Source organism: Cottoperca gobio, chromosome 11, assembly GCF_900634415.1.
Source record: "Cottoperca gobio chromosome 11, fCotGob3.1, whole genome shotgun sequence".
Classification (NCBI taxonomy): Eukaryota; Metazoa; Chordata; class Actinopteri; order Perciformes; family Bovichtidae; genus Cottoperca; species Cottoperca gobio.
In genome coordinates this window covers 21,478,056-21,494,033 of record NC_041365.1, presented here as the reverse complement: position 1 = coordinate 21,494,033, position 15,978 = coordinate 21,478,056, and the positions used below count along the sequence as shown (strand labels likewise).

Genomic DNA, 15,978 nt, shown 5'->3' with positions numbered 1-15,978 from the left:
CTGCTATGTCCCTGCTATGTCCCTGCTATGCCCCTGCTATGCCCCTGTTGTCCCTGCTATGTCCATGCTATGCCCCTGCTATGCCCCTGCTATGTCCATGCTATGTCCCTGCTATGCCCATGCTAAACCCCTGCTATATTCATGCTACGCCCATGCTATGCCTCATGCTATACCACTGCTATGCTAGCTACAACCATTGCTTGCTTTCAGTCTGAATGAAAGCCGTTTGTGTTTAAGCATCATCAGTACTTTGAGCAGTTGGACCTTCAGTACATCCTGCGTCAGAATTATGGACAAACTGTGACCCAGGAGCCAAAACAGGAAGTCTGTTCATTCGGTCGTAATGCAAGTAAAGTTCCTGAGTTTCTGATATTTCTGGGTTCCTGCACATCGAAGGCCACAACTTGCACAAAATAACCATGAAGTCATTTCAAAGCTGCATTAATTGACAGTTTTGCCACCAAGGGGCAGAGCAGCGTACAGACACACACACACACACACAGCCTTGAGGCTGATGTGTTATTCAGATATCTGCACATCCAACAGAGCAGCTTCAGCATCCAGCTGGACTCATGTTGGGAATATAAGTCCCCCCCCCAACACACCAGCAGGTTTACTTCTTTACAATCCTCTTTACTTTAGCTTTTCTTTCTGTTTCATGAGTCTCCGTCACATGAGGATTATCGGGACCAAGAACTCTCCCTTCCATGTCATGTGAGCGTGAGTTCACAGCAGCCAGCCCTGGCTTTGTCCAAGTGCAAACTTTAAAGGTTACTGACCTCTCAGGTGAGACACACGTCCTTTTTAATAAAACATAGATTTCCCTGAAGTCACACTAAGGAACTTAACACAGTTTGTGCAAAACAAAACCTAAAATATGAAGTTTCAAAAGAAAAACGTAGAAAGATCCAACAGCGTATAAATCAGTGTTCATGACATTTAATCTGTTGAAGTTTATCATTTGAAAGGAATTGACTGTTAACCAAAACCTTACCTCAGCATGAATTATTATATACACTGTGCAGTTATACAGGAACCTCTCTTTAGTGCTTCATAACTCGCATTAATCGCACTTATTAGACAAGTTATGTCCGTATAAAGTTTCTCCTCGTCGTCGTCGTGCAGCTGCAGTCCCTAACTTGGTAACTTAAGGAACCATCAGCTGCTTAACCTTCACAAAGCGTCCTGTGACTGACGAGCAGCTTACACATGTAATCATTCGTTATACGTTATTTCTTCCTCTTCACATATTCAGGTAGCGTTTCTTCTCTTTTCCTTTGCGCCTACGTTTTTACTATCAAACACTAACACGTCTGGGGTCAGCTGTGTAACAGTAACGTTGTTATACTGTGCAGAGCTGAGGAGCGTGTCCCTTCACATTATCACTCATCATTCATAGAAACGTAATAATTAGAGCAGCTTTAACCCCAAAATACAAGAGAGCCTTACAAACTAACCAAGTTGTGAGGATATGTTGGATGTGTCCCGCACAGTTACTTGAATATGATGTGTTATATATACATATATATGGTATGTTGGTGCATGTAAAGCTGGTCAGTGCTGCGGTGCAGGACTGTTATCTCTCCCACGAGTTGCACCATAGAAAAGATATTTTACAGTACAAAGGAAAAAGGATGTATATTTTCAGACTGCAGATTTTTTTTACAGATGTTGTTAGCATAATATGAACATATTGTTTTGCATAGCATTAAAAGAAAATACAGTATCTTGCTCTCAATCCCATTCACACATCTCTGCAAAACAACGAGGAGCAAGACGTTGCAAACATTACAAACACAGAGTAGTGCAGCATTAGTTCTACTATTTAAAAGATGAGTGTCGCTGACCTTCACTGAACACGTTGGAGGTCAAAGTGTCAGAAAGAGTCGTCACTGCCCACACACATCTGCTTGTGTGTTCGAGTGTCTTTGTTCATCTGTTCAACACATACTGGAAACCCGTGACGGAGAGGAAGGGACTGAGATGAATATGTTTAGGACTGAATCTGTGGCAGCTGGACAGAAGATGAAATACATTCTGCTCCACCTTTGCTGTCTTGCACTCGGCGTTTACCGGAAAAGTTGTCCGGTAATCCGGCGTCCGGTGCTCGGAAACGAGCGTGACGACGCGGAGCTGGTTCTGATGCTCATGACGATGACTGCAGCTAATGTGAGTTGGATCTTGAGAATAAAGATGGTTTTGAGAGAACTTGGTTTTGTGCTTTTATTTGTGTCAGAATCAGAATCTGTTGATTAAATATGTTGAGTATATTATATTATATTATAGTATATTATATTATATTATATTATATTATAGTATATTATATTATAGTATATTATAGTATAGTATATATATTATATTATAGTATATTATATTATAGTATATTATGTATAGTATATTATATATAGTATATTATAGTATATTATAGTATATTATATTATAGTATAGTATATTATATTATAGTATATTATATTATAGTATATTATATTATATTATAGTATATTATAGTATAGTATATTATAGTATAGTATATTATATTATAGTATATTATATTATAGTATAGTATATTATATTATAGTATAGTATATTATAGTATATTATATTATAGTATATTATATTATATTATAGTATATTATATTATAGTATATTATAGTATAGTATATTATAGTATATTATATTATAGTATATTATATTATAGAATAGTATATTATATTATATTATATATATTAGTATATTATATTATAGGTACTTATAGTATAGTATATTATAGTATATTATATTATATTATAGTATATTATATTATAGAATAGTATATTATATATGTACGATTGATAGTAACTTCTCTTCTCGTCTCTTCTCTTCTCGTCTCTGTAAAATAAAAAATGAAATGTGTAAATATAAAATACAAAGAATATGACAAATGACTGAACAGATATGTGCCGTATATCTGAATTAAAGTGGAAGTTATTTTAAGAATCCTTCACACGATGATCAGCTGATATCGACGTCACGCTGACTCCCAACACGATCTTTAACTTCTTTATCCAAATGTATGTTTCACTTTTTAAAGACATTTATGACATACTGTCTTGTTTTGGACTTTTGAAAGTTTGTAAAGATTTTCCAATGATTTCCTGACTTTTTGCATGCCATACTATACTAGGACTTTTTATGATTTCTTATGACATACATTATGAGTGTTTATGACAAACTAATGACATTTCTTTCTTACTTGTTATGACTTAGTATAAAATGACATTTACTTTGAAATATAATAGAATTTATTAAACCACTCTAAATTCAATTTAAACACACAACTTCAATAACCACTTCACATGAACTGCATTTATAAAATGTATTTATATAGATATATTCATCTATACAGTTATGTATGTATGATAATATGTATATATTTATATAGAAACTACTGCAATCCTTTCACAGAACCACGTCGGCCATGTTAACACAACGACAGAAGCTCTGGATATTAAAAGGCCGGACGTTCTGAACTCATCGACAGGCAACAAAGAGATGCAAAATATCTAACAGCTGTCACTTTAAATTACAATCACAATCATACTTTATGTGGAACATCCTACCTACTCACTTCAACTACAGTCTGTGAAACACAAACGTTTATTCAAGCGGCGTCGACTCGACCCGGGACACGCAGGATCCCAGAAATAATTCATTCTTTCAGTGTTTCTCCATTTCACTGATGCACGAGGAAACATCAGCACGGATACAGTCCTCACAACGCAAACAATAATTTAGATAAAACGACCCCAACCTGACGGAACACAGCGAAGCAACAACTGCACGAGAAACAAGACGACGCCTTCGTTCAGATTAAAACATTCTGACCACACACACACACGCACGCACACACACACACACACACACACACACACACTGGTGTGTGTACGCATCACCATCACACAGGCAGTGACGCCCTACAGTACAAGAACATCTTCTTCCCCCTTTAAATGTCACATTTGAGTTTTATTTAGAGACTTAAGAAGCAACCAGAGTCTCGTGGAGAAGCGTGGAGGTGTTGGTTGGGTGGAGGTTGGAGGTGGAGGTGTTGGGTTGGAGGTGGAGGTTTGTGGGGTTTCCAGGTCGGCGTCAAGTACAAGAGGAATCTTCAGGAATGGACCTTGAAGGCCAGCAGCTCCTCAGAGTGCATGTTGTTGAGCGAGCGCAGGTCGGGCAGTTTGAGCAGCAGCTTGGTGAAGATGGCCGACTCGTTGGGGTGGTTCTTGGTGACGAGGCTCCGCACGGCGCGGATCAGCGTCTCCTGCAGAGCCTCCACCGAGTTCACGTTCTCGATGCCGGAGCGATCTGTGGAGGACAGTGATGGTGTCGTGAGGATTAAACACAGTTTGTGAACACACGCGCACAGAAAGAACAATTACACCAGATGTTGCAGCGGTGCTGCGAGAGGGGGCTCGGTCTGAACCCGCTCCCCCAGTGTTCAGTCTTTATGCTAAGCTAAGCTAGCCGGCTGCAGCTGTATGCATGTTTGTGTACCATGGTGGCTCCTCACGCTAGAATCCTTAAATAATCTTCACATTATTGCAGAAACACAGATGTGAGTGTACGGGGGGGCTGAAAGCATTAAGAATACATTCATCTTGTGTCTGGTTACTGGGGGTGGTCCTGTATAAGAACATTCACAGTGAAGCCCACCTGCAGAGACCAGCACCACGGCAGTGAAGAGGCTCATCTCCTCCTCACTGAGGCCCAGGTTGATGAGCTTCTCACTGAAGTCAAACATGGAGTTGAGGAGGTCCCCGGCCCCCATGGCCCTCAGAGTGTCCACGCTGTATTTCTTCCCGCCCAGAAAGGTGACGGTGCGGTCCTTCACGTCGAAGAGAGAAGCAAAGCGAACCACCAGCACCTGCGAAGCACGAACACGGTCACGTCTGAGAACAACGACATCCGCCTTCTGCTAAACACAAAGTTCTGCATCTCACCTCGAAGGTGCCGGCCTTCAGCAGGCTGACCTGGTCGTGCTGGGACAGGTCTCTGAAGCCCGGGATCTTCTTGGCAAACTCCACCACCTCCCTGACCGCCGGGGTGAAGCTGTGGGAGAACTCCTCCCACACCTCGTGGCCAGACTTGTGAGGGTTCACGTGAGGAGACGTGTTCATGGGACACACCTGAGGGCGGAGCAGGAAGAGATGGAAGGTGGTGTTAGTCACACATTACTGCTTTATTGTTTAGACTGGCCCCCCACGTCTAAAGTGTAATTAACATGTTCTTTACTTCCACTCTTCGTGTGTTGGGGGGGGCTCTTTGTAACTTACCAGATGCATCCTGTTGCCTCCTCTCCACAGGGGCCCGCTGTAGGCTGCGCTGGCGGGGCCCTCTGGGGGCGGAGCTCCAAAGGCTCTGTGTGCGTAGGCTGGACAGTGGCTGGGGGGGGAGCTCCTCGACAGCCTGAAGGGGCAGTGTGTGGCGGTGGTGTCCTCCTGACCCTGGGGGCCCAGGCTGGAGGGGGGGTCCTGTACCGCCATGGTGACCAGGTTGTTGTGGAGGTTCCAGGCGTCCTGCCGCTCCTCTGTGCGAAGGTTAGGGATGTTTTTGGCTGAGACGCTGCTCGAGGGGCCCGGGGGGGGCGGGGCTTCGGCCATCAGGCTGCTCTGCTCCTGGTTGTACATGAAGGTCTCCTGGTGGGCCCGGGTCACCGAGCCGATCGCCTCCTCCGACGCGCTGTCCGACGCGTAGGGCGACGCTGAGCTGGTGTCCATGGCCACGCCGGGGTCAGAGCCGGAGTCTGATTGGCTGGTGCACAGGGAGGTGGATGAAGAGCTGGAGGGGGCCGGGCCGGCATCCTCTGAGGTAGCTTCTGCGGCGCTGGCCGGCAGAGGTTTGCAGAAGGGCAGCGTCTGGCTGCTGTGCAGCTGGCTGTTGTTCATCATGTTGTTCATGGCGCTCTGCATCTCCAGCAGCATGCGCTGCTTCTCACGTTTGGGGATCCGACCAAAGCGCACAGCTGACGAGAGAGGAGACAACAGTAACGACTCGCTGAGCTGCTGTGATGCAGGGGCAACGTTACAAACTTAATGCATATATTATAAGACCAGTTTACTCGTCTGTTATGTGTCCGCTGCGGCTCGGTCGAGGTTATTAAAACTAAACATTAGAAATATTAAATATTCCAACACTGAACAAATATTATCTCATCCTGATAACTTTAAAATATATTAATATATTAAATAATAATAATTATATATTCACCCAAAATGTAACTATAAATACAATAATTATTACTATTATCATTATTTTATAAAATAATTCATTGAATTACTTCACAATTCTGTTATTTTATATTTTCTGTGTGAATATTTATTACATCATTTTTTATTTATTGTTTTGATTTCCAACACTTTGATTTGGTCCTTTAAACACACGCAGAGTGTTTAATAATACATTAAATGTAATTAGTTGTGGAACACAGACGGAGCCAGTGCCCCCCACAGCTGCTCACAGTCTCGGGACATCCCGACCATCAGACACTTCTTGAAGCGACACTGCTGGCAGCGGTTGCGGTTGATCCTCATGATGGGGCAGCTGTCGTTCTTAAGGCACTTCTTGTACTGGATGTTCTGCTGGATGCTCCTCCTGAAGAAGCCCTGCGTGTTCAGAGAGACAAGCAGCACATCGTGAGGGTGTGTGTGTGTGTGTGTGTGTGTGTGTGTGTGTGTGTGTGTGTGTGTGTGTGTGTGTTGCTCCCCACAGTTAACTAGGCCACACAGCAACGTGAAGTACGAGGTGCAGCCGATACGAACACGGGGAGAGTGAACTAGTTGCAGTGACCCACTTCAGCTACAGAGCGAAGAGGCTGCAGCCGCCATCAGCGTGAAGCAGCGAGATTCATCTCACTTTATCTTTAAATGTAAAACTATTATTGTTCCACAGTCATTTTCATCTTCATCTTCATCTTCGTCTTTACAGCGAGTTACTGACAGGAACATGTTGAACATGTTTAGGAGTATCAGTAGGTATCTTTGTATATGTCCAGTATTTGCTTTGTAGTAGTGTGTGAGTGTGAGTATGTGTGTGTGTGTGTGTGTGTGTGTGTGTGTGTGTGTGTATGTGAGTATGTGTGTGTGTGTGTGTGTATGTGTGTGTGTATGTGTGTGTGTGTATGTGAGTATGTGTGCGTGTGAGTGTGTGTGTGTGTGTGTGTGTGTGTGTGTGTGTGTGTGTATGTGAGTATGTGTGCGTGTGCGTGTATGTGAGTGTGTGTGTATGTGTGTGTGTGGCCGCCCTCACCTTGCAGCCCTCGCAGGCGTGGACGCCGTAGTGGAAGCCAGAGGCCACGTCGCCGCACACCTTACACAGCAGCACCAGGCCGTTGATTTCTGATTGACACATTATTTATTGTTATTGTTCATTTGAACAAACTGTTGATGTTTTACACGATCAGCAAAGTCTCATGCAAATATATATTTAAAAACAGAATGGCGTGACCATCTTACTTGTGATGCCACATTTCGCGGTGGAGCGTCCGCTTTTCTGAGTCCCTGGAAGTTTTTGCCCGGCGGTGGGGGGTGCAGGGTCTGCCCGCTGAACCAGCGGGTGGCAGCTGGTTCTGGGCGAGGAGGACGACGGGTAGCTGCCGTTGGAGGAGTCGCTGTGGCACGACTCCGGGCTGGAGGTAGAGTTGGTTGAGCTGATGTAGGCTATTACGCCTCCTGGTGTCACACGGAGAGAAAACGGGCCATGAAGACTGCAGCAGCAACTCAAACAGGAAGTGATGCATGAGCAGCTTTCATCTGGTATCTTAAAGCCCCCGTCTGGTGAGACTATACATTTGTTTTGCAAACTAATCCCATGTGCAGCTGGGAATGTATCCACCGACTAGTCTCTGAAGCCCGGGATCTTCTTGGACCATCCCGCTCACGAGATGTGGATTAATCCGCTGTCCCCAACAAATGCACCATTTCCTCCCGTTTTAGTAACGTTTAATAAAAACTAGCTGTTATGGGAAAGTCTTAAGAATAAAGATATATATTAGTGAGATTTATCCCTTTATTTTCTACTGTAATTAATTAAATGTTTCTTCTTGTTAATCTCCAGTGTTTAGCACCAAATGTTCCTAATAATCACCTGTCAATCAAATGCTGCGTGCAACACTGGGACATATCAATCTTTACGTTTTCTGCTGATGATATTCAGGTTGCACAAACTCCCTGCAGGTTTCTGTTCCTCACATGATATGTACAGTAGCTGGATCACCAGCTGCTGGCACTTTTGCTGTGAAACCAACGAGCTTAAGAGGGCAGATCAGAATACAGCTTCCTCAGCCAGTAGCAGAGAAGCTGCCGATGTCCCAGAGACAGCTTTCCCCCTCAACACAGGCTGACCTGATTCTTCCCCTGCCAGTCTCAGTGATTAGGTAACAGCCATTGTGTAATGTCAGCTTCACAAGGGTGAGAGGAAGGTAGTCTGTCACGCAGGCATTTATTTTGAAATAAACAAATGATCCAGTGCCGAATCACAATATAAATGGGTGGATTTTATTTAACCTGACATAACGTACTCATATATAGTTTATCTAAATTCTGCATTCCTTACATTTTTATGATTTGTTAGACACATATTAACCATGATTATATAACAATGCTGGCATAAAAGTAGGCTGGGACATGTGTCTGATTGTATTATTTTCCACATAAAATGGGACAGATGTGTTTCTATTTGTTGGATAATATAGGGCATTTGAAAAAACAACATATTTTTCAGACTAAATTATTTGTCAAAACACCATGAATCACATCAAAGTGTAATTTCAAAAAGTAAAGATATTTCTGCCTCCTCAAAATGTAAGTTATTAATCCTGTTTACTATTTAATTACATAGTACTATATTGCGATTCAGGTGACAAAGTATAAGATTGTGAGGATTAACTCGCTAAATGTCTGATAAATATTTGATTTATTTTGTCCAAAATTGACAAAACTGGAAAACTGAATCCAGAAAGAAATGTTGCATTCAGGTCTCATGGGAAATGTCAGGCTTTCTATAAATCAATGTGAAGACCAGTAGCTCTTAAACCAAATGCTTTGGAGAAAGGAAGTCATTTGATTTCGTCAGCAGTGCTCATTAAGTGACACACAAGCTATTTATATTGTTATTCTGAATTCCCTGAATATACAATTTCAACATTACATGTAATTTCTAGAAATATTTTTCAGCCAAAGCCTCTGAATAACACTGTATAACACACAATGGGCATTGTGTCTCCCATGGGCCCTGAATGCACCATAACGATCGACGCTTTTTTTTTTTTCAACACGCCCCCACGTGGAGCAGGCATGTTTTTTTTCTCCCCGGGAAAACTGGGTCAGCGCGAGCTTCTGTGAGATGCCTCACGTGTATCCGCGGCGAGACGCCACACATCTTGACAGGAGGAATTATGCAACGGTTACGTCAAGGCGCCGCTCGGCCAATCAGCGGCGACGCACGGGGAGCGTAAACACAGGTGCACATGGCTAGGCTGCTGGGTCCATGTGAGAGGAGACGACTGCAGTGCTGCTGAAGTCATCTCGTTGGGTAATAACAACAAGCCACTGGCCCTCCTATCTCAGTTAAAGAGTAACACACCGGTACAACCTTTAACACTTGAACTGCCTTATCTAAATATAAAGACTTTTAAAGGGATAGCGCGGCAGCTAGCTTCGCTATTTAACACATTATGCTAGCCGTACTACTTTGACAAATGTCATTGATCATAATGGCACCACACTATAAAGCCCAACTGCAGCTAATACCATTTAAATTCACACTTACCAGCTTTGGTCGACTCCATATCCTATCGGTTTTGGGGGGTTTTCCTCCTCCTATGCTACCTCAGTGCTGAAGCCGTGTTTTCTGTTTTTGTGTTCAGCAACTGAAAAGTCGCTGATTGATCCCGGCTGAGAAATTCGCTAAAACATTTAAATTAACGACACTTAAACCCGGTTTAAAGAAACAAACAAAAAAAACGTCATTGACAGACAAACGAAAATATTAAAGAACGTCAAAGCTGTACGTTTTCACCGGTTTTAACGACACCAAAATGGCAGGTTTCGGTCCTGGAAGGTGGTTGTAGCTTAATTCTACCGAAAGATAAAAGCACAGCTCGACAGTTTTCACTGTTTTTAAGATGCTTCTCTTAATGTGCTGAATCCCATTCAAAGATACAACAGGAGGAACGCTGCGACACCTCAGCTTCTGGTTTTGCAGTGACTGTTTCTAGTCGGGTGTCGAACCATGTGACCCAGTTGAGCGGCTCCTCCCACCTGCACCGGTGTCACTGTAACCCACTGACATACTTTCACAAGGCGCAGCGACTCTATCGAAAGATTATATATAGTGTACAATTAATCAGAATGTCAACATTTTGTGTAATTGCATATTTTATACATTCCTCTGACAATTTTGCACATTTCTGCACAATACTACCCCTAAAAACTGCACTGCTGTTTTTAATTCAGACATACTGTACATATCTTTTCACAGTCATTTCCTTTTCATAATTTTCCTGGATTCATCCAAACTTTCTCTTTTTGATCACAACATAATTTCTGTCAAATGTTGTATTTGTACTATGTTGTTTATCTTGTACACACGACATCTATTGCACGTCTGTCCGTCCTGGGAGAGGGATCCCTCCTCAGTCTCTCCCTGAGGTGTCTAACATGTTTACCCCTTTAATTATGGGGTTTCTTTTAGGAAGCTTTTTCCTTGTGCGATGCGAGGGTCTAAGGACAGAGGGTCTAAGGACAGAGGGTCTAAGAACAGAGGGTCTAAGAACAGAGGGTCTGAGGACAGAGGGTCTAAGGACAGAGGGTCTAAGGACATTGGGTCTAAGGACAGAGGGTCTGAGGACAGAGGGTCTGAGGACAGAGGGTGTAAGGACAGAGGGTCTGAGGACAGAGGGTCTGAGGACAGAGGGTCTAAGGACAGAGGGTCTGAGGACAGAGGGTCTGAGGACAGAGGGTCTAAGGACAGAGGGTCTGAGGACAGAGGGTCTAAGGACAGAGGGTCTAAGGACAGAGGGTGTAAGGACAGAGGGTCTAAGGACAGAGGGTCTAAGGACAGAGGGTGTAAGGACAGAGGGTGTAAGGACAGAGTGTCTAAGGACAGAGGGTCTGAGGACAGAGGGTCTGAGGACAGAGGGTGTAAGGACAGAGGGTGTAAGGACAGAGGGTCTAAGGACAGAGGGTGTAAGGACAGAGGGTCTAAGGACAGAGGGTGTAAGGACAGAGGGTGTAAGGACAGAGTGTCTAAGGACAGAGGGTCTGAGGACAGAGGGTCTGAGGACAGAGGGTGTAAGGACAGAGTGTGTAAGGACAGAGTGTCTGAGGACAGAGGGTGTAAGGACAGAGGGTCTGAGGACAGAGGGTCTGAGGACAGAGGGTGTAAGGACAGAGGGTCTGAGGACAGAGGGTCTGAGGACAGAGGGTCTAAGGACAGAGGGTCTGAGGACAGAGGGTCTGAGGACAGAGGGTCTAAGGACAGAGGGTCTGAGGACAGAGGGTCTAAGGACAGAGGGTCTGAGGACAGAGGGTGTAAGGACAGAGGGTCTAAGGACAGAGGGTCTAAGGACAGAGGGTCTGAGGACAGAGGGTGTAAGGACAGAGGGTCTGAGGACAGAGGGTGTAAGGACAGAGTGTGTAAGGACAGAGTGTCTGAGGACAGAGGGTGTAAGGACAGAGGGTCTGAGGACAGAGGGTCTGAGGACAGAGGGTGTAAGGACAGAGGGTCTGAGGACAGAGGGTCTGAGGACAGAGGGTCTAAGGACAGAGGGTCTGAGGACAGAGGGTCTGAGGACAGAGGGTCTAAGGACAGAGGGTCTAAGGACAGAGGGTCTGAGGACAGAGGGTCTGAGGACAGAGGGTGTAAGGACAGAGGGTCTAAGGACAGAGGGTGTAAGGACAGAGGGTCTAAGGACAGAGGGTCTAAGGACAGAGGGTGTAAGGACAGAGGGTCTAAGGACAGAGGGTCTAAGGACAGAGGGTCTGAGGACAGAGGGTGTAAGGACAGAGTGTCTAAGGACAGAGGGTCTAAGGACAGAGGGTCTAAGGACAGAGGGTGTAAGGACAGAGGGTCTAAGGACAGAGGGTGTAAGGACAGAGGGTCTAAGGACAGAGGGTCTAAGGACAGAGGGTCTGAGGACAGAGGGTGTAAGGACAGAGTGTCTAAGGACAGAGGGTCTAAGGACAGAGGGTCTAAGGACAGAGGGTGTAAGGACAGAGGGTCTAAGGACAGAGGGTCTAAGGACAGAGGGTCTGAGGACAGAGGGTGTAAGGACAGAGGGTCTAAGGACAGAGGGTGTAAGGACAGAGGGTGTAAGGACAGAGGGTGTAAGGACAGAGGGTCTGAGGACAGAGGGTCTGAGGACAGAGGGTGTAAGGACAGAGGGTGTAAGGACAGAGTGTCTGAGGACAGAGGGTGTAAGGACAGAGGGTCTGAGGACAGAGGGTCTGAGGACAGAGGGTGTAAGGACAGAGTGTCTGAGGACAGAGGGTGTAAGGACAGAGGGTGTAAGGACAGAGGGTCTGAGGACAGAGGGTCTAAGGACAGAGGGTCTGAGGACAGAGGGTCTAAGGACAGAGGGTCTGAGGACAGAGGGTGTAAGGACAGAGTGTCTAAGGACAGAGGGTCTAAGGACAGAGGGTCTAAGGACAGAGGGTGTAAGGACAGAGTGTCTAAGGACAGAGGGTCTGAGGACAGAGGGTCTGAGGACAGAGGGTGTAAGGACAGAGTGTCTGAGGACAGAGGGTGTAAGGACAGAGGGTCTGAGGACAGAGGGTCTGAGGACAGAGGGTGTAAGGACAGAGGGTGTAAGGACAGAGTGTCTGAGGACAGAGGGTGTAAGGACAGAGGGTGTAAGGACAGAGGGTCTGAGGACAGAGGGTCTGAGGACAGAGGGTCTAAGGACAGAGGGTCTAAGGACAGAGGGTCTGAGGACAGAGGGTCTGAGGACAGAGGGTCTAAGGACAGAGGGTCTGAGGACAGAGGGTGTAAGGACAGAGGGTCTAAGGACAGAGGGTCTAAGGACAGAGGGTCTAAGGACAGAGGGTGTAAGGACAGAGGGTCTGAGGACAGAGGGTCTGAGGACAGAGGGTGTAAGGACAGAGGGTGTAAGGACAGAGTGTCTGAGGACAGAGGGTGTAAGGACAGAGGGTCTGAGGACAGAGGGTCTGAGGACAGAGGGTCTAAGGACAGAGGGTCTGAGGACAGAGGGTGTAAGGACAGAGGGTCTAAGGACAGAGGGTGTAAGGACAGAGGGTCTAAGGACAGAGGGTCTAAGGACAGAGGGTGTAAGGACAGAGGGTGTAAGGACAGAGTGTCTAAGGACAGAGGGTCTGAGGACAGAGGGTCTGAGGACAGAGGGTGTAAGGACAGAGTGTCTGAGGACAGAGGGTCTAAGGACAGAGGGTCTAAGGACAGAGGGTCTAAGGACAGAGGGTGTGGTATCCTGTACAGTCTGTAAACACTGAGACAAATGTATAATTTGTGATATTGGGCTAAATAAATATAAATACATTTGATTTGATCCTTTTTTGTATATTTATGTTTCTTGTACACATTTATTTTCTCCAATACTTATTTATACATTTTAATTTCTCTACTTGGTAATAAATGGAATTGTGAATTCATGGTGAACTTATTGATATTTCATGGTTAATGATTTACCTACATAAATGTAGAACAACAAAAGTTATCATTTGATTTTTACGTAAGTTAAATATATTAAAACTATTTATCTTGTAAATACTAAAAGAAGTGATATAACTAATTGTATGATTAAATCTTTAGGGAAGAATAATGTATCCTTTTTTTATTTACACATTTAACTTTTGTAATGCCTTATTTATCATTATTATTTACATTTTAATTATTTGTGGTGAGTACATGTTTGAAATGTTTCCCTTTTAACAGTCACATTGTACATATTCAATCTTTTTTTATTGTATTGTAATTTGTTCTCTTCTATATTTATGTTTCTTGCACTAATACACCAAAGCATGGAAACATATCAATAAACCTGATTCTGAAAACCGTGATGTAAAGTAACTAAGTACAATTAATCAAGTACTTAAGTACCATTTTGAGGTAAATATTGTACTTCTTATTGTATATTGTTTATACATTTATCTGACAGCTTTATTTACATCGAAGATTCAGATTTACACAACAAATAATTATAAATAATTTTTTTTATAGGTTAAGATAAAACTTTATTGATTCCTCGGCCTGAATATAGTTATTAATGAATGAGCGCCACTTTACCAGCTGCAACTTTAAAGTTCTGAACACATTAATGGATCAATTATTATAATACAATAAATAATATAGATTATTCTGTGCAGAACTTTTTCTTTTAGTACTTGAAGTATACTTTTGTATTTTACTTCAGTAAGACTTTGAATGCAGGACTTGTAGCAGAGTATTTCTACACTGTGGTATTACTACCCGAGTACTTCATCCACCTCTGAAAGATACCACAAACACATTGAATAAAGCTTTATTGGACACGTGGCTGAACACAGTCTGCCAGCTGAGCACACCTGTGATCATCTTTTCTACCAGTGTCTGGGAGAATCGGGACAGAGGTGCAGTAAGGGCTCGCTAACACCAACATTTCTGCACAAACTTTGAGTCTTTTATGTGCATAGAAAAAGTCTGGGAAAAAATGGGGGCAACATGTTGATTGTACCGTGTTATATAACTTTGTGTTGGGATGCATGCTGGTTACATAAGATACACACACACACACACACACACACACACACACACACACACACACACACACACACACACACACACACACACACACACACACACACACTACATTCTTGCTGGGCTATCATGACCTGGACAGTGTTCCCTCAGCCGGCGGGAGATGTCTGCGAGGTCACTTCTCGAGGCACCCTCAGTCCAGCTGATGTTTCCTCCGTTACTACATGAAACCTTTTAGCAGGAAGCAATCCCACGCTGCACCGTGCCGTCCTGCACGTTCTTTTTATGGGGGTGTTGTACAGAGCAGGTCAGGGTTTACTGCTGCCCCGCAGACTAATGCATGGAGAGACAATAGAGCGGGAGTAACGGGAGAGATGCCCGTTGTTCTCACTCCGCCCTCCTTGTTCCACTCTGTAGCTCAGGAAACACTAGTTTATCTCTGTGTGACCCGCTGAATTAATTCAGTTAAGCTTTCACTTAAAGGGTGAGAAGTACCCTGAAACATATAAAACTGTTCAGACTGAAAATCGGATTTAGATTCTTTATCATTTCTTAACATAACTGTGTTATCCATTGTACAACGGTGTATTAGGGCTAAAGACTTTCCTTTTTGATAAAGCTTATAGGTAGGGCTGGCTCAGGCTTCCCTTGGATCAGCCCCTAGTTATGCTGCTATAGGCTTAGACTGCCGGGGGACACCTCCCTGCTCTCCTTCTCTTCCTCGCTCCTCCCCTCCCTCTCTCTTCTTCTCCCTCTCTATCTGTATGCATTTTGAATATTATATTTCATTTCTGATAAAAGATCCCCCGAGTTACTACGTACTGGCCCTTTAAAGGTCTGACAGTGTTGGGAGGGGATTACAGATTACTAGTTACCCTGTTAAAAATGTAATGTGACTATTTTAATTACTAATTACATTTTCCACCCATGAAATGCAGATTTGTATATATTTGGTAAGAAATCATCTTTTATACGTTTAATAATTTAGTTTACTAAACAATAAACATGTTTACGTGTGCAGAAGCTCGAACACCTTAAGTGTCCGAAGGTTTAAAAATAAATCAGTATAAGAACAAACGGGTCCAGATTGTTTCTTAAAGCGGGTTTGGAATTTGGTTTCTGTATTCCAGCGATGACGATCAGAACAAAGTGTTTGGTACTTCTTGTGTTTAGCTGTCGGGCCTCGGACAGACAGGAAGTACTCGCTGTGCAGCGCAGAGCCTTCAAACCAACAAT

General features: G+C 43.9%; 1 protein-coding gene across 1 annotated transcript; it reads right to left on the bottom strand.

The window, feature by feature from the left end:
- Positions 1-3,263: 3,263 nt before the first annotated feature.
- nr1d2b (nuclear receptor subfamily 1, group D, member 2b) lies at positions 3,264-10,268 on the bottom strand. The gene is made up of 8 exons (XM_029442947.1): positions 9,802-10,268; positions 7,488-7,703; positions 7,282-7,370; positions 6,494-6,638; positions 5,310-5,998; positions 4,977-5,162; positions 4,690-4,900; positions 3,264-4,341 (listed from the first exon to the last, which is right to left on the bottom strand). The coding sequence occupies exons 1-8, from the start codon at positions 9,818-9,820 to the stop codon at positions 4,145-4,147; spliced, it is 1,752 nt and encodes a 583-aa protein (XP_029298807.1). The 5' UTR covers positions 9,821-10,268; the 3' UTR covers positions 3,264-4,144.
- Positions 10,269-15,978: the final 5,710 nt, after the last annotated feature.

Bases quoted from the DNA above. Each gene is read 5' to 3' on its own strand.
- nr1d2b (XM_029442947.1), bottom strand. The intron at 7,371-7,487 runs GTAAGATGGTCA...TGTGTCAATCAG, and splicing joins CGCGAAATGTGGCATCACAA to AAATCAACGGCCTGGTGCTG. The intron at 6,639-7,281 runs GTGAGGGCGGCC...CTGAACACGCAG, and splicing joins ACGCCTGCGAGGGCTGCAAG to GGCTTCTTCAGGAGGAGCAT.